This window comes from Melanotaenia boesemani, chromosome 17 (assembly GCF_017639745.1).
Source record: "Melanotaenia boesemani isolate fMelBoe1 chromosome 17, fMelBoe1.pri, whole genome shotgun sequence".
In the NCBI taxonomy this organism is placed as follows: Eukaryota; Metazoa; Chordata; class Actinopteri; order Atheriniformes; family Melanotaeniidae; genus Melanotaenia; species Melanotaenia boesemani.
This window is the reverse complement of record NC_055698.1, coordinates 31654440-31673087: the sequence shown is the minus strand read 5'-3', so window position 1 is coordinate 31673087 and position 18648 is coordinate 31654440. Positions and strand designations below refer to the sequence as shown.

Below are 18648 nucleotides of genomic sequence, written 5' to 3'. Positions count from 1 at the left end.
TCAGTCCAGTTTTGTATTTTGTATCTGACCATTTTCAAAAGAATGAAAAGGGAATAAAAGGCTCCTAACTCAAGGGATGAACCAGCTGTCGACACACAACAGAAAACTTAGCAAAGAACCGGTTTAAACTGGATCTTTAGGCTGTTTGTCACAAAGACGCATCATTTGTTCCCATTTCTTTAGTTTCATGTGTGAAAACCAGCAAAGATCAGACAGTCTGACAGAAAACAGGATTTCAGCAGCAACAAGGTGATTCCCAAACAGCTGCTAGCTGGAAACGTGGCTTCTGTCAGCATGGAGGCAGAAACTGGACACGTGAAGGACAAAAGAAGAAGAATCAGACTAGTCGGGAGTAAAAACCATCTACAGCAGATGAACAGGATCTGAAAGGGTTGTCAGGAAGAAATAGGAACAAATCCAGAAAAGACCTGAACCAGGACCTGAAGATGAACCCTCATCAGAAATGGTCTCCATGGAAACGTGACTGTCAAGAAGCCGTTCTTAAGGGAAGCAGGGAGAATAGGCCGAGGTAGGTCACATGACACAAGAACTGGACCGAAGATCAGTGGAAACAGGTCTGATGTAGGGATGGATCCCCAGAACCTGGACCTCAACATTATTGAAGCAGTGTGGGATCATCTGGACAGAGAACGGAACAAAAACAAGAACTTTGGAAAGTTCTTCAAGGAGCCTGGAGAACGATTACTGAAGGATACTTAAAGACAGAAAGATCAGACTGGGATGACGAATAAAAAATATTCACTTCAAGCTCCTTAGAACTGGGTTGAATCTGGTTCTGACTCAGATACTGGATTAAAATTAAAATTAAATTAAATTAAAAGCTGCACACATTTCCTGTTTGTGGACATCACTGCAATTTTCTAAAGCTTTAACAATGAAAACAGGTGTTTTCAACAGGTAGAAACAGGCTCAACAAGCTGCCACCGCGTTTGGAGTTGAAACAAAACTCATCTGAACTCTTCAAAACTCAAAACCTGGAAGAAATGATGGAGTGTTTTCTACCGCAGATAAACTCCAATCCCAACCAGCCGGGTTCACCTCCAGCCTCTCAGCCAGCATTTACAGGGTTAACTGCAACATCTCCAACCACAGGAAACTGAGCCGTGTGAGGGGGGCAGGGAGGAAGAGAGAGAAGGAGTGTTACGCCATGATCTCACACAGCAGCAGAGACGACGGAGGACGACAGCCAGCAAGGAGATCCACATGAAGCGAGCCCACAGCCCCAGCCTCCAGCTTTCCTTACCTTTCCTCTTGCGCACTCTCCACTGCCACACGGCGATCAAGGTAACGATGTGGCCCACAACCACCAAGGCTGGGAACACATTTCCAGGGGGGCTTGTCGGCATTGGGCCTGCTTTAAAGTGCAGAGTCCTAGGCTCTGTAGACAGGGCTGGGGAGGGAGGAGGGGGGTAGGGTGAAAGGTGTGGGGAGTGGAGGGGAGGAGGGGAGGAGGGGGCAGCGTCTAGGGGTGTGGTGCCATCCTGGACTTTAAAACCAGCCAAGTTGTCCGTGACTTTATTTTTAAGAGAGGAAAAGGAGTAACGAAGCACCCCTCCCTCTGCTCCGGTCCCGGTGACTCAGTCCTCTCCTCCCTCCTCTCTTTTCTCTCTTCTTCCCTCCCTCTCTCTCTCTCTTTTTTTTTTTTTTACTCCAACAGCTCCTCTCTTCCTTCTTTGTTATTTTAAAGTAGTTTTAAATCCCTCTCCAGCTCTCCGTATGAGCCCTAGCAAAGCTAAAAATAAGTTTCGTCTTCTGTGGCTCAAATGACTCCGGTGCTTTCAGCCTTGCGGGAATCAGCTCACCAATGCTCTGTTTTCTCTGCAAGCTATCTGCACAAGTCAATAATACATGAGGCTGTTTTATGTGACAAACACACGGCACACTCGCTCAGGTCAGCCTTGATAAGAGGCAAACTCAGAGTCCATCAGGAGTGTAAGTCAAAGTTTCCAACTCATTCACTCCATTTTCCATCATGGTTTATGAGGCCCAGATGATCCCAGCCCAGCCTTCCTCCTACTCCAAATATTTATCTTAAAGCCGCACATCCACATTTTATTTCCCCCCTCACATAATAACCCAATCACCATTGATTCACGCTCATCATGTAACTTCAATGTGCTCCCTTGAAGGCTAACTGCTTCCTTGTGTTTGGATGGATCAACCAGTTTGAGCTTCCCAGAAACTTATTTAACTGCATTTTATTTCACCACCAACCATTTTAGAACCACCGGAAGCATTTTCGCCTTCCCGTCTGCACAGGCAGCCTGTTTCTAAGAGCCCTGAGGGGGGAATTCTCCTAAAAACTCAGTCCTTTTGACAAAACAGCATGCCAGACTCTGTGATTTAGACATTTTAAGGGCTGTCAGTCAGGTATAATTACTTGTTGTCACATTCCTCTGTGAGGAACAAAGCGACACACCTTTTGCTTTTGGTACAAATTCAAAGCCTTATGTTCCTCCAGAGGTGCAGAAATACATGCCTAACACCTGCCTGCGTCTGTGTTGAGACGTCAGGAACATCTCACGGCATCACTGCCGCCGTCGGGAACCCAACACCAACCTGTGTCATGACCACACATTTAAGCAAAGCCACACTGCACGCCAGCTGAGCTCCATGAGGCAACAACCAAAATAGACCACGCGACCTAGACCTCATGCCGTCTTTGGTATGAGCAGGATCTATATACAGAGAGGGGAATCCAGAGTCTCATGATGTAAAGAACTTGTAGTATGCGGTGACCCTGTTGAATGAATGCACTGAATCACCTGCAGAGTATGGAGTCAGATTAGTGCCAAAATAATGTTAAACTTTAAATGTGAGAGAAAATAAACTTCACTGGAGCCAAAAAAAAAAAAAAAATTCAAAAGAAAATCTTATGTTTTCATTATGGTTGTTGTTTTGAGATGTTTACAGTCTTTACTGCCTGACTTTGTTTGCAGTTCTGGTAGAAACATGTCAGGCATGTCATTTGTTCCTGTTGGCTGGTCAGTTGATTTATTGGGTATCTTGTGGCGGAAACATGGATTTTTCCCTCCCGACATTTTCTCCAGAAAAAAAAAAAATCATGACAACATGAAAACTGAAGCACTGTATGGAGCTAAAAGGTGGTGATCTAGCCCCGCCTCTGAAGGCCATAGGCTGAAAAACAGACAACACTAACTTCCTGCTGCTGAACGCATGAAGACAGAAAAGAGGGAAACAACACAGATGCACAACTATATAAATAAGATTTACGGGTCTACATACACACAGACAGAGTATTGGGGAAAAATCTAGACATGTTAATCCAATTTCTCACGATCAGATAGCTGCCATCACATAATGAGACATAATCAGATTATGCTGTCTATATGATCAGAATAATCTGATAACTCCAGATAATGACCAGATTATTGGTAAATGGGCTCAGCGACTGTTTATTTAAATGCAAACATGCAAAAGGTTCATGTTTACAAGAATAGTAGCAACAAAAGCTCTTTTATGTCTTATGTTGTCATGGAAACAAGGGAGTTAACAGCACATATTGAGAGGCAAGTCATACAGCCAGATGCAAAAGTTTTAAAAGCTTTACAGTGTGAGTTAGCTTCAGATAACTTGTGGTTGCCTGGAACCTGCTCAGGTCCCCCATGCAGTACAGTTACATGCACACCTGAGTTACAGGTGCACCTGTCATTTAACTAGACCGTCATCCTTCTTCCAGTGCACATGCACGGGATGGTAACAGGTTGTCTTTGGGAGATCATTGTTCAGGTAATTACAGGTGAATCTAAACAGATGTTGTATTTAATTTACCTGAACAGTAATATCGTCAGATGATGCTTTGGTTATAAAATCACATTTTAATAGATCAGAGCAACAGTAAGGAAAAGCTTTAAATGATGGAGAACTGACACCTAGCCCCAATGAGCTGCTTTCACCTACAGTAATATGTGAAAAATATGTGAATAAAGTGGATTATTACTTACACTTCACTGTTTTTATCAAAAGATTTAACTCTGGAGCATGTGCCCCACACATTGGCTTATTTAAACTAAGTTTACTTGCTCCAACTACATTATCTAGATGTTAGTCCAGTTTTGATCATTTAGATTTTGGAACAATTTCAGTCAGACTAACATGTTTAGATGCATTTTGAAACTCAGATTTAGCTCAAACTAACACAATAATGAAGTTTCCTCAGGTTGTGCTCAGTGTTAAACGGCTCCATGTAGAAAGGTGGATGATTGAAACACTGACCGGTGAGCATGCTCACTAAGAAAAGCTTCACCCAGATACATTAGTGATCCGTTTATAAAGATAAACTTGTTTGTGTGAGGACTGAAAGTCAGAAGGGTTAAAGCCGAGATCTGTCACTGTAAATGCATATATGACAGAGCAAAGGTCTGACCAGAGAGAACGAAGCCGAGGGAACAGATAACAGCAGATCATTACAGAAATATAAAGATAAAAACTTTATACAATCACAAATAATCAGCTTGTGATTCGGTCTGGGCGATGTATTGGATATACTCGATATATCCCCAGAAGGTTTACGGGTGATATACAAAATGTTTATATCTCGGACATCGAGTACAAACAGACAGGGCAGCGTTTACAGCGTCTACATGGGATTTTCTTCATAGTTTATCCTTTCTTAGTCACAGCAGACAGACAGCTCACTCACCCGCCCATCCAGGAAACTCTAGCGCATGCCTGCGCGTTGTTGTTTCAGGGGAGACGGGAAGAAGCACAGAGTATGCAGCTAGCTAGCTAGCAAGCTGTTTTACAAGCGTTTAGAGATGGAAGCTGAATGCAAGATTTAAATTTTAACCAGTAATTCACCTCAGAAATGACAATGACGAAGAGACCAGCTGTGTGTGTTTCCCGATGGACATGAAGTTGTTAGTTCACCGGAGCAGGACGCTCCTCCACCTGCTTCTCCTCCACCTGCTGCTCTTATTTTTAAATAAGAGCTGATTGTAACGCAGATATTTGTCTGTTTTACAGGTGGTTGATGCCACATTTTCCAACGTGCGCTGTTTCTCTGCTGGTGGGAGTGGAGCTCACCTGCGTGTGAACGCAGCATGTAGAGACATAACGTGACATAATTACATGTCAACATGAAAATAAAATAAAACCAGGCTGTCTAGTTTTTATTATAAAATGACTACTGTTGTAGAGGAAAGGAGACCTTAGATTACTTTTGTTTTGATGTGGTGCAAAATTAAAATAACAAATAAAATATTTTAATATGAAATAACTGAATGAAAAATATATCAGATAGAGTAACAAAATAAAATAAACTTCTAGGTTTGGTGGGAGCTGCTGTTGGGAAGTTGGGGCACGTCTCTAATATAATGGTCAGGGAAACACTGGATTTATTAAATGTTTGAGAGCAGGTCCGTGGTTTAAAATAAAGTTTATTGAAAGAGAAAAATCACAAGATAAGTTTTGTTGAGTTTACTTAAATCCTGCTGGTGTCTTTTACGTATGATAATGTTGAATTCAATATTTGCAGTGTTTTAGAGAAGATTTTAAAATATTGTAAAATATTTTAATATATTGATTTTAAAAATGTGTATTGTGTATTGGAAAAAAGCCAAAAGAATATCTGGATATCAGTTTTAAGCCATATCGCCCAGCCCGACTTGGGATTATTAAATATGTTGACACAAATCTGACTCCATACAGCAGGAGATGACTCACATGCAGAAAAAAGGAAGAAAGGAGTCATGAAAGTTTTGGCAACTCATTGTGGTTTGAAAATGTCGACCAATTTGCTGAAGCCTTGGAAGCTGGCAGGCCTGAGCAGAGGGAACAGCAGCAGGGGAGCCGCGCAGATGTCTGGAAAAAATTTCACTCCAGACACTCCTTCAGGGGCGGAGCCAGCCCACTCCCACTCTCCACACATGTGGACACTCAAAAATTCCCATAATGTCCTGCATTCTCCCATATAGGTCATACAACTGAACATCCCACGTCTATGCATTTGGTTTGTCAGAAGTTGCAGAGTTTTTAGTAAAAATGCCTCAAATCTAAATGACAAGAAGAAAGCTCGGCTCAGGTAAGCGATGAGGGTCCCCAGAGGTTTTTAACTTACTAATCTATACAGCTGAGCTCCTACTGGGAGGGGTACTGTCCTCAGACAGCATGCATGGCAGTAGAAATCTCTCCCTCTGCATATTTGATAAAGCATCCTGCAGCAAACTGATAACGTCTGAAATTCCTAAAGAGTCCGACCTACCGTCTCGAGGTCCAGAACAGAAACAGCAGCACAAGTCCATCTTCTCTCAGCGTCTTCACTCCACTTTTAGAGAAAATGCAGAACTGCCAAAGAGTCAGCTCTGACCTCACGACATTGTGTTCTGATCAAAAGCAGGGGGGCGTGCAGAAAAAGCAGAAAAAAAGGAAAAGAGAAACCAGAGGAAAGAGGAGGCACAGCAGGGGAGTAAAACACTAGTCAGGGCTGAGAGTTTGATTGAATTTGTCAGGCTTTCTGAGTGGAAACAGCATCTCATGTGTGGCGGTTGGTGCGAGCGCCGCTGGATGGAAGTCATGCGCATGGCTGCACAGACACGGTCACTTTTTTCTTACAGGGTTTAGACAAAGAGCGGAAAAAGTGATTTACGCCAGGCAGCTACTATAACAAAGGCTTCTCTGTGGAGGAGAGAGGATGTGGATCCTTCTGGACAAACGACCACAGATAGGACTTTAAAAGCTGAAAAAGGGACAAAACGTTTCTCAGAACTAAAAAAATTCCAGAAAAGTGTCACAATGTAATGAATAATTAATTAAATGTGCAATTCATTTATTAACCTTTAAAACTCCACTAGATCTCCCAGGTCTATTATTTCTATCCTCACCAATGTCTCAGCAGCGGTGGTGTGTATCTCTGTGGGGTAAACTGTGATGGATAGCTACCCTTTAGGTGATCTACAGAAGTTTTCCAGCATTTCTATCCCGTCCAGGAGGTTTACAATCCAGCCACTAAATGTAGTTTTATTCAGAGACTCTATCTGGTAAATCCACAATGATCCATGATAACAGCATTATTTACCACATTTCACCATAAAAACATCACCATCACTACTATGTTGCTAAGAGACCTCTATTTAGACCTGGACATGATGATGAAGCCACTTCCTGTCAGACTTTCCACCAATCAGAGAGCTTAGATTGACGGTAACGTCCAATCAGGAGCAGCCAAAGATCAACCAGTGAGCAGAAAGTTCTATGTGTGTGTGAAAAGAAGAAAAATAATGCTCCTCTATGGCTGGAATAAAGCCAAGAAGACGTTTCTGATGCACGGTGGCGCCACAAAGCAGCTGAGCTGGAGTTGGTTTAGTGAGGATAGCAGGTAAATAGTAGCAGGAATAACTGGAAATGAGGAAAAAGTGGAAACATGGAAATAGTTTCTGTTGTGTGTTTGTTTCAATGCCAATATTTTGATTATATAGATATATATTTATATAGATATATACACACATATACACACACACACAAAACAGGTGGACTAAAAAAATTGTATTTAATAAAAATCAATTTTACATAAAGAAACATTATTCACTGTTTTATTATCGCAGGGCCCCCACGCTGCAGTGCATCGTGAGTTTATTTTATGGGTCTGCCTTACGCAAACATGGCAGATATATTATTTAATTTGTTATATATGTATTGACAAAATGAATTATGTATTTGAGTAGTTACTGATGAATTTTATAATGTATTTATTTCCAATTTAAATCAATTAATGATACATTATTGCAGCATGGAATAATTAAATACATTTCATTGTGGCATTATTTTCACTCCATATCCAAAACTAAAGTGGTTTAAAGTTGAAGACGGCTGTTTTGACATTTTACAAACTAACTTCATTACCCCTGAATTTAACTGCAGCGGAGCAGCCAGTCAGGGGGCACCCTGCTGCTACACCCACCAGGAAACATGATCGCAGCACGGCCGGGGAAAGCAGTTCAGGTGGTGTTCAACTTTAAACCAAACGTGTAAAACAATAACCTGTTATCTGCTTTAATCTTTAAACACTTGCTGTCATCTGGGCTCAGCTGAAAGCAAACTCTAAGCGAGTAACCCTGCAGGAAAGCAGAGCTGAAGCAGACTGTCTGCCACCGTTACCTGATACATCAGCAGCTCCAGACACACCCAGACCTGCTTCATCCTCCCTGGTCCTCCACACGCTCCGACCCGCCATAAAGCATTTCTGTGCTGACACCTCTTGGTCAGAATACAGAACTGTCCCAACAACCAGGACTTCCTACCTTGGCCATGCTGAATCAAAGCCTCCATGAAGTCTCCGGTGAAATTCATTCCCATCGAATTTTAAAACACGAAGCATCACAGGATGCAGGCTGAAAGAGATGGACCCGTTCGGTGATGGCAAGCCGAAGTGAAACGCAGATGAAAGGTGGAAACTGCCACATGTTTTCTGCTGCTTCGCCCTCCTTGTGGAGGCACAGGCGGAAAAAGCTGAGTGTGCTTTAATTAGACTCACATTTCCCGTCTCTGCTGGGTCACGTCGATGGAAAGTTCTCATGCGAGCTGCATGTGAAGGTAAAGCCGCTCATCAAGCTCGCATCTTGTGTACGGCCAGATGTTTCTACCTGGGAATGCTGGAAGATGAGGAGGATGCAGGTGCTGCGGTGGTTTAAAAAATTAAGGTAAATTTAAAATATATTTTTAATGGATAAAAAAATGTTTGTTTTTTTTCATATTAATTCAGAAGATTGAGTTTTTGCAAGTCACTGGTTTTTCTTCACTTTCAAACCAAAAACAATCAATTATTCATCTCAAAGACAGCAGATTTTTTTATTTGTCCTGTAAAGTGATTAAAAATTAATAAGTACATTTATAATATTTTAAATTGTCTTAATGTGTCCCAGAACCATTAAAAAAAAGGATCTGGCCCTGATGTTCAGCACTTTAAGTCGTGGTTGTTAAAGTGCTTGAGAAATAAAGTTGGTATCATTCATACTGTTAGTCTCATTCTCATCATCGTCATCATTAAAATGCACCTTTCAGAGAGGGACGGCGAGTGATGGTTTGAGAAAAAAGCCATCCATGTTAAACGAGAAAAACCAGCATTAAAACAGAGGAGGTCGTCTCAGGTCTCATCTGTCCAGTATCTACAGTGCAGCCTTTCAACACCATTCACACCTGGAGTCATGTGACCAAAGCACATGACATGCAGGTGCAAATCTCCCAGTAATGATCCTAGCGACCCGCAGGATGGTTGGGTGGGTCAACGGCGTGACTGAACGGCCAGACTACATCTTCTAAGCCTGGATCTCCTCACCAGCCAGACCTTGTGGAGGCGAGACCAAAAGAAGTCAAGCTTTCAGGATTCCCAGGATGACTGAGACGCTACACCAACACCCACTTAAATCCCACATTCACTTTATTTCTATCCTGTCCATCAATCCTTCAGTTTTCCTTCTTTATAACTTCCTGTTGCCTCCAGCATGCTGAGGTCCACATACCTGGTTATGAAGGAGTAAAAGCAGCTGCACCACATGCTGGAGGTCAGACTGGGTCCACTGAGGCCAAACAGCTTATTACCAGTGAAGACCAACTGATGCTCCAGAGACCTGCAGGACCTCAGCGGTCCGATTTACTTTCAGGTCCATTTTCTCTGCTATGGGATAAAGTACAAGTACTTCCTTATTGTACTCTTCAGGTATCTGTATTTAAGCTGATTTAGTTGTGGATAGTTTGACTTTAACCTCACATTTTACATCAAATATCTCTACTTTCTACTTAATGACATTTCTACAGCGCGTTGCATCACGTTAGTCACATGTCGCATGTTTTATGTAAATTCTTACACGCTTCCTCAGAATGCTGCTATCCCATGTTTCTTATAAAAAGCTTCTGATTCCAATGCTTCATATTATTCCCCAGGTAGTCCGTTCACTTGTCCTAACAGAAAACGGGAATTTATGTCTACCTGTTGCTAGGCAACACTCGCAACATTAAAGCTCTGTTTGCTGGACGGACTTTTTATCCCAGCAGAAGCCATGACAGAACAATAAAATCAAATTTCTATTATTTAGGTAAGTAATTGTATAATAAGCATGATAATGTTTAGTCTTGGATTATCCTGAGAGGATTTACGTGATCAGTAATGACGGAGAATTGGTCCAATAAACCATCCTTTCCCAAACTGGGACCCCATGGGATTTTTATCATGGCCGTCAAATATTAACCAGTTTGCAGAATTAACACATTGATTTTTTTTAATGCATTAACGCATAAACAACAAAGTTATCACTCATGCGATATTACAAACCCAGATTTGGCTCACTCTTGGTGGGAGAAGCTGATTTTGGGCATGAAGGTGCTTTATCACAGAGGTGAACCGAATCCACCAAAAACCACTTTATCCTCCTTATTTATCAAGTTTCTGATAGTTTTCCAGCCTCATATTTAGAGGATGCTGCAGGATGACCCATTTCACATATCACGTATGTTATTTTGGGGGTCATGGTTAAAAGAATTTGGAAACCACTGCTCTAAATCAATGAAAGCGGCGGCAGCATTAACTGGTGGTAAATGGGTCCTGGAGTCAGTCTTTTTCTTGGTTAAATGGTATTTAACTCTGCAGGCCACCCCTGAAACAACCTAACTCTGGTTCACAGAATCATAAATCCAAGTGTGTCACACAATAAGAACAGTGTTCCCAGTGTTCCCAGTAGCATCAGCGGTATCATTGCTAATTAAAAAGGCACAGCCCATACTGTTGTGTTAAAATATAGTCACCACACTTAATTTAGTAGATGACTGCATTACATTCAGCAAGTACTTTTACTTTAATAACTGAGTGTATTTAAAAGCAAGTACTTTCTTTTACTCAAGTAAGAAATAGTTAATGTGGTACATTTTTTTGGTGTATGATGTTGGTGTATGTTGTTTGAATACGTTCTCCACCACTGACTGTAAGAAATGAACCATCACAAACAGAGAAAACGGGGAAAATGGCGGCAGCCCTGTCTTCTTCCTAACTCACTGAAATCAGCTGCTGAGACATTAAACCAGCTGTCCCATCGTCTGTGTGGTAAAGCGACACTGAGTGGGCAGCCGGCTGTTATTTAGCTGTATGGAAACTGACAAGTCCATTAGTCCTATCATTAGAAGATGAAATTATCCCTCCTCAGCCTTCCAAACAGAAGCGGTGCCCATGGCAACGCCATGATAAGCTGGAGGAAGAAAGGAGGAAGAGAAGAAGAGAGAGGAGATTTGGGAAGCTCAAACCTTCTGAAACGTCCACCCCGGCCCTCTGAACCTCTGGTCCATTTTCAGGGTCTTCTGTGAGCAGATGCTTCTCACCATGAAGCTGAGGGGTTTTCATGGAAGCAGCCGAGGCCTCTATCGGGCCTACAGGGTCGGGATCTGCCCTCTCCATGACTCGCTGGGTGTTTTCTGCATCAGCTGTTGACGGATGGGCTGTTAGGTGATGGTCTGGGCTTTGAGGGCTCCAGACCTCAACATCCGACTGTTTGATCATCCTTACATCATTGTAGACAAACACATGTACGTCAGAGTCAACCACAGGTCTGTCCTCTGGATCCTCATCCTCCAAGAAACTGCGAACCATCTGAGAACTTTGCATCTCTTCATCGTTCTTTGGTAGAACTGGAGAAGATGGTGGCTCAGAGTCAACATATAAAGTTCTGTCCTGAGTGGAAGGATGAGAACCTCCAGAACTGTTCCTCTTGGGAAAAGCTGAGTTCTGAACCCTGAGCCGAGTGCAGCTCCTGTAGGAAACTCTGCAGTTTTTCGAAGGCCTGGCAGATTCTTCCTGCTCTTCTTTAGGACTCCGATGGCGGTAGATGAATCTGTCTATGCTACTATCTTGGTTTTTATTTGAGCCGTAAGATGTCACCATCCTGAACGGAGTGGAGGATGCAGGTGAGATCTCTGGAGGCAGGTGCAGGTAATCCCTCAGGTATGCCACCCCTTGGTTTTTAAGGTAATAGTAGGCATGTTTCCAAGCGTAGGTCTCCCTGACGCAGCCTTTAGATTTGAGAGAGCCCATAGCACAGATCACTTTAAAGTTGCTCACTCCTTTGAGTTCAGGGTGCATGGACCGTGGCCGCTTGTCCTTCTTCACCACAACAACACCATCCCTGAAGAGAAGCTCATAGATTGCTTTCAGATCAGCTAAGGCCATCACCGTCCCCGCCACCATGTTGATGTCTTTCTTCTTCAATCACTTCTCATAAGTAAGGAGAAATGTTCACCTCGGCTTGATCCTTTTCCTCCCTGTGATGGAGGATTCATCCACAACTGTGATCATGAGTCAGCAGGAGAAACAGTGATGCTCACAACCCCTCCTACCTCCACCATCCCCAGTTGAAAAGAGAAACAGAGGGAAGAGAGGAGGAGAGTCCTGAGGGGTGTGAGCTCATAGGATGCAAACAGAAACCAAAAGGATCAGCGGGATGCTGAGGAGAGAAGGATAATGAGGAAAACAGACATAAAAACACAAACTTCGGCTTTAAGAAGACTGAACAGGGGACACAAAGGACTGGCTGGAACACAGCTGTGCTGAATAATGCATCCCTTCTATGTGCTGAAATACAGACACTTAGTGGTAAAATTGTGTTTCCTGCATCATTATTAGATTCATACATGTGACTTACATAATCTTAATAAACAGGAGGTGCAAATGTTAGCATCCTTAAAATCAGCCCAGGCCCATCTGCACGCTGCAAACACTCATCATTCATTTTATCCACCTTTAGTACCGGGTCGGACCCCCTTTTACCCCCAGAACTGCCTTAATTCTTTGTGTCATAAATTCAACAAGGTGCTGGAAACATTCCTCGGAGGTGCTACCATGAGTGAAACCCTCCTTCAGCTGGTGATAAATTAGTACCGCAGCGTTTACTGTTAGCACAGCTGTTAGCACAGCTCCGTCATCGCTGCACAAGGAGGGGGTGGGGTATCCATGCAAATCGGTGGTAACGGAGGACCCACAGTGTGGCAACCTGGTAACTTCCTTCCCATTACTACTTACTACTCTTATGGTTAGTTTATAAAAGTGCTTCATTAAGGTTTAAAATGTGATTAGAAACTCAAAAACAGGATGAAACAGCCTTTGCCTTCGTAAAACGTTTTTCCTACATTTTCCAAGTTGCTGTGGCAAAACATCCCATTTCTAGTTTGGGAGCCACCAAAAGGGATTGTTTGAGGCCATCTTCTGTACTGGTTGGAAGTCTGGCTCTTTTTAAAGATTTGGTTCTTTTTGGCTCTGCACCTGTAGAAGAACCAACTCTTCATCACTCAGAGCTTCTGTTTTAGCCTAATGTAGTTATTACAAATGCTTTGTATGTTGTTGATTTATATGCATTTGCTCCAGATGGAGCTTGGTACACATTAAAAACTTCTAGTTATATGTTAGGAGCACATTTACTAATCTGAATAATTTTCCATGTTAATCTCCAGGTTTTCTGAATCCAGGAAAAAGAAATAAATCATCCATTGAAGAAGGACGGAGAATTTATCAGGTAAATGATGATACTCATTGGGTTCAGATCGGTATGGGTTAGTTTGGTTCAGTTTGGGTTGGTTTGGTTTGGTATGGGTCGGTTTGGTTCAGTTTGGGTTGGTTTGGTTCAGTTCGGGTCGGTTTGGTTCAGTTCGGGTCGGTTTGGTTCGGTATGGGTCAGTTTGGTTCGGTTTGGGTTGGTTTGGTTCAGTTCGGGTCAGTTTGGTTCAGTTCGGGTCAGTTTGGTTCGGTTCGGGTCAGTTTGGTCCAGTTTGGGTCAGTTTGATTTGGTTCAGTTCGGGTCAGTTTGGTTCGGTTTGGGTCAGTTTGGTTCAGTTTGGGTCAGTTTGGTTTGGTTCGGGTCGGTTTGGTTCAGTTCGGGTCAGTTTGGTTCGGTTCGGGTCGGTTTGGTCCAGTTCGGGTCAGTTTGGTTTGGTTTGGTTCGGGTCGGTTTGGTTCGGTATGGGTCAGTTTGGTTCAGTTCGGGTCGGTTTGGTTCAGTTTGGGTCAGTTTGGTTTGGTTCGGGTTGGTTTGGTTTGGTCCAGTTCGGGTCAGTTTGGATCAGTTCGGGTCAGTGTGGTTCGGTATGGGTCAGTTTGGTTCGGTTTGGGTCAGTTTGGTTCGGTTCAGGTTGGTTTGGTTGGGGTCAGTTTGGTTCGTTTCCGGTCAGTTTGGGTCAGTTTGATTTGGTTCAGTTCGGGTCAGTTTGGTTCGGTTTGGGTCTGTTTGGTCCAGTTTGGGTCAGTTTGGTCCAGTTTGGGTCAGTTTGGTTCGGTTCGGGTCGGTTTGGTCCAGTTCGGGTCAGTTTGGTTCGGTTCGGGTCAGTTTGGTCCAGTTTGGGTCAGTTTGGTCCAGTTTGGGTCAGTTTGGTTCGGTTCGGGTCGGTTTGGTCCAGTTCGGGTCAGTTTGGTTCGGTTCGGGTCAGTTTGGTTTGGTTCAGTTCGGGTCAGTTTGGTTCGGTTCGGGTCGGTTTGGTTCAGTTCGGGTCAGTTTGGTTCGGTTCGGGTCGGTTTGGTTTGGTTTGGGTCGGTTTGGTTCGGTATGGGTCAGTTTGGTTCAGTTCGGGTCGGTTTGGTTCAGTTTGGGTCAGTTTGGTTTGGTTCGGGTTGGTTTGGTTTGGTCCAGTTCGGGTCAGTTTGGATCAGTTCTGGTCGGTTTGGTTCGGTATGGGACAGTTTGGATCAGTTCGGGTCGGTTTGGTTCAGTTTGGGTCAGTTTGGTTTGGTTCGGGTTGGTTTGGTTTGGTCCAGTTCGGGTCAGTTTGGATCAGTTCGGGTCGGTTTGGTTCAGTTCGGGTCGGTTTGGTTCAGTTCGGGTCAGTTTGGTTCGGTTCAGGTCAGTTTGGTCCAGTTCGGGTTGGTTTGGTTTAGTTCGGGTCGGTTCGGGTCGGTCTGTGATGGGTGCCAGAAGATCCAACTCGAACTGTCCCAATTTTGTGGAACCCTTCTGTTATCCGACCCAAAAGGGTGGAGCTTGACACGTTGCATCACACTGATTGGTTGAAAGAATCCTCACTTCTTGTGCCACCCGGCAATAAGAAAAAAGCAGGAATAGCTCTGTGTTTAAATATACGGGGATTTGTTGTTGTTTAAAGCCACAAAACAAGAAGAAAGAAGACAAGCTGCTGGATGTCCACCATTCTCTTCCTTTGGTTCTGTGTTGCATTCCCTCTAAGGATGCGTTCGTGTTGTTATGACTTCATGACATCTTTCTTGTAGCTGAAGCATCTATCGCTGACTGCCTGATACACTGCCTGCCGGGTAGAGGTACGGTTGCTGTGGAAACGCAACAGAGATGAGGATTTACCAAACTAAATGGTCCCGTACTGACCTGGACCTGCTGCTGGAAACAGGGCTTCAAAGGGACTCTGACTTCTGAACATGTTTGTTTGTCCCACTGTCAGTAACATGGGACTGGTTTGGATAAATAAAATAATGAAAACAGTTTGTTTGATCACCTGAAAAGGTATCAGTCCAGTGACAGAAAGCATGAAAATGAGGCTGATGTAACTAAAGCATCAAACAGAAAACATGTCACACAGCCAGCAACCGACAGGGCTGACAGAGAATCCCCCATAAGCACAAAACACCACCCAGCAGACACATCTCCACTTCCAAGCATTTCTACATGCTTTTCAACATTTGGTGAAATGAACAGAACTCTTTGTATGTCAAACTGCTGACGGCGCCCAGTGTGAAATAATATAATGTCAGAGTGCCCAAGTCTTTCCAGACGTTCTCCCGTGTAATTTGGAAAGATTAAATTTTAAAGGTCAAACTGAGTAATTACTGACAGAATCTGTAACCTCTGGGCTCTGTTCACTCCCACCAGCACTTCAACAGAACCCAAACCAGGCGAAAATAAATGGAAAAGCCATCAAGTCCATCGTCACCCCATAAGAGAAGACAATTGGTTCTGTGTTTGAGTCTCTACTAACCGGCCTCCTCTGAGACCAGCTAACGCTGGAGCAACATAGAGTCCAGGACGCCCAGAACTGCCAGCAGGGCTAGAAACAGACCGGAGGTTTGGAAAATGTTTGCAGGAGAGGGTGATTTCTCTGACATTAATATCTGCTTAAAGACTGCAGACGGTGCAGAGAAAAGGGAAGACATGAGCATCAAACATCTGGACCTGCTCGCATGTTCAGAGGCGCCAGCGTTCCGAGCATTAATCCCTGCAAACACTTGATTTTCTTCTCAATAAACATATTTTGCTTGATGACTTGAGGAAAATAAATGTGAAAGAGGAATTACATGCAGCATAGGATAGATTATTAAGGCTCCCTTCGGGCTGTTATCATATGACATGACTGCAATCTGTACCAGATGAGTCTCCAGCGCAGATCATACCGGGTAGATGATGTGCTGCCAGGCAGCTCCATGGTATTTTGATGTCCTGTCACAATATTAGAAATGATTTAGTGATATCAGGAGGAATGAATCACAAATCACAAACAGGGCTGAGAAGTTGCTTTCTGACAGCAGGAATAAATTCCTGATGTGTGGCACCGCAGATAAATTGTCTTCTCAGAGAGAAAAACTGCAGGTCTGTGGTGAGTTGGTTGATTGGATGCAGCTTTGGGTGTGCATATGCTCTCCATTACCTGTCCTGTGGCTTTAAATCAAACAAAACGGCCTCAACAACAGAGCTGGTTTCATTTACCACCACGAAACCACAAATAGAGACAAACGAAACCATCTGCACCCGTCACAGAGTCTCAGCTCTAAAAGACCTTTTTGTGAAGGTACAGTTCTCCAAACGCTGCAAAAGTCTAAAAGAAGGATGCTGAGTGGTCACAAAATAGAAAAGTGGACGACACATACAGGCTGATCCGAGCAGTTTCCTCAGCCTCTAAGCACAGAGGGTGATTTACTGTGTACGTCTTCAACCTCGATGAAAGCTCATTGCCATGGCAGTGATGTTAGAGGACAGAGAATGAACACATGAGAAGCTCACGCTGCCGGAGGCAGCTCTAAAATAAACCCAGTTTAACTGTACTGGCAGATAAAGTGCTCTCTGCATTCCAGCACAAACTTTATAGAAGTCGTTTAAGTACATGGTTGTTCTCCAAGTCGTTAAATACAACTTTTGACATTTGGGAATGAAGAAGTGGGGAAAATGCTGGGAGGGATGTTGCTTAAACAGCACACAAACATCTGGTGGGAAATTCCTGGACTGTTTTGCAGAAATCACACTTGAACCTGCACTCAGTGTGCTGCACAGCGAAAGACGTTCAGGCCATTCTGCTCTGTGCAAACAGAAGCCAGGTCCCACGGACGAGTCTGAAGCTCATCTGGAGCTCCTACTTACATCTGTCCACATCCTGCACTAACATTTCCCCACAAAGACAGATGATTCAAGCTTAGTCTAATAATAGAAAAGGTCTTTGTCAGCTTTGAGTGGTTGTTCATCATGTGTCTTATAAACAACAAGACTGGTCAGTGTGACAGCAGTGGAGCATCATTCACCAGCACTTCTTAAGAAGAAATTTAATGGGAAATCTTTCCATCAGCTACTTAAATATTATCTAAACCACTTTAAAGTGATTCCTTTCATCCCACAGTGGTCATGCCTGGAAATGGGGATACTGTGGTCAATGGTTTGAAAAGCAGAACTGAGGTCTGCATACAAATACGCCTCCCTAAAATGGTGCTCCACATGGATCATCAAGGTCATGAAGGAAGTGCCAGCAAACACTGGACGACAACCGGAAGAGGGATGTGGATCGCAGGTCCTTGCTCTTCAGACAGCCTCCTCCTCAGAGCTGCTATCTGGCGGAGCACGGCAGCACCGCTGCTATGTGCTATTTGGAGTGAAGGTATGTTTTTTCTGTCTTTTTTTAGGAACAGGCTGTCCAGTCTCCTAGCAACCGTAAGTGGCAGTGTAAACACATGAGTAATATCTTGAAATATCCTGAGGACTGTTAAATATGTTCGGGCATCAAATATGACTGGAGGCCATACGAGCACAGAAGTATCATGGTAAAATGGTAAATGGTCTGTTTTTATACAGCACTTTTATTCACACACAGCAAGGCGCTCAACCACGACCCATCAGGAGCAATTTGGGGTTCGGTGTCTTGCTCAGGGACACCTCATCATGAGCTATCCAGGCTGGAATCGAACCGGCAACCCTTGGGCTACAGGATGACCAGTCTACCCACTGAGCCATGCCTCCTGGCCTTGACTAGTATCGGATATCCTAAGTGAATTGAACTGTCATTTGGTTCGTACGTAGGATGCACATCTAAAAAACCAGCCAGAATCTGGTGCATTGCATCTCCACCCAGTTTGGTCTGTGTCTCATGTTTTTATTGCACATGGTCCCTGACAAACAATGTGCAAAATAAAGTGCAGACTGCAACCAACTAAAGCCTCCAGCCTCAGCCAGTCTTCCAAATGTGGCTGGAAAAGCCATGTAGTAGTAGCCTGGAGGGAAGAGGGGGGGTGAAAATCTTTGGAAAGAAAAGACTCATTATGCAATTAAAGCAAAGAATAATTCTAATTTTCACAATAATTATTGTATTTTATTGGCTTTCTGTAAATAGTTCAGGACAAACTTACAGCCAAAGCAAAGCAGAAAGTTTTGTCTGGAGCAGCAAGAACACCTGAGATTATAAATTCAGCCGAGTTGAAAAGCT

The 18648-nt window shown here is 43.5% G+C and overlaps 1 protein-coding gene across 2 annotated transcripts in view; it reads right to left on the bottom strand.

The window, feature by feature from the left end:
- pleca (plectin a) overlaps positions 1 to 18648 on the bottom strand; it is a 145874-nt gene that overhangs the window by 66861 nt on the left and 60365 nt on the right. Inside the window, exon 1 of one of the 2 annotated variants that reach the window (XM_042012538.1) lies at positions 1265 to 1605. The exons of the other annotated variant lie outside the window; for it this stretch is intronic. Within the exon in view, the coding sequence (XP_041868472.1) occupies positions 1265 to 1367 (103 nt within the window). The 5' untranslated portion in view covers positions 1368 to 1605. Of the gene's footprint in view, positions 1 to 1264; positions 1606 to 18648 lie in introns of those variants that run through there. 2 annotated transcript variants of the gene reach the window in all.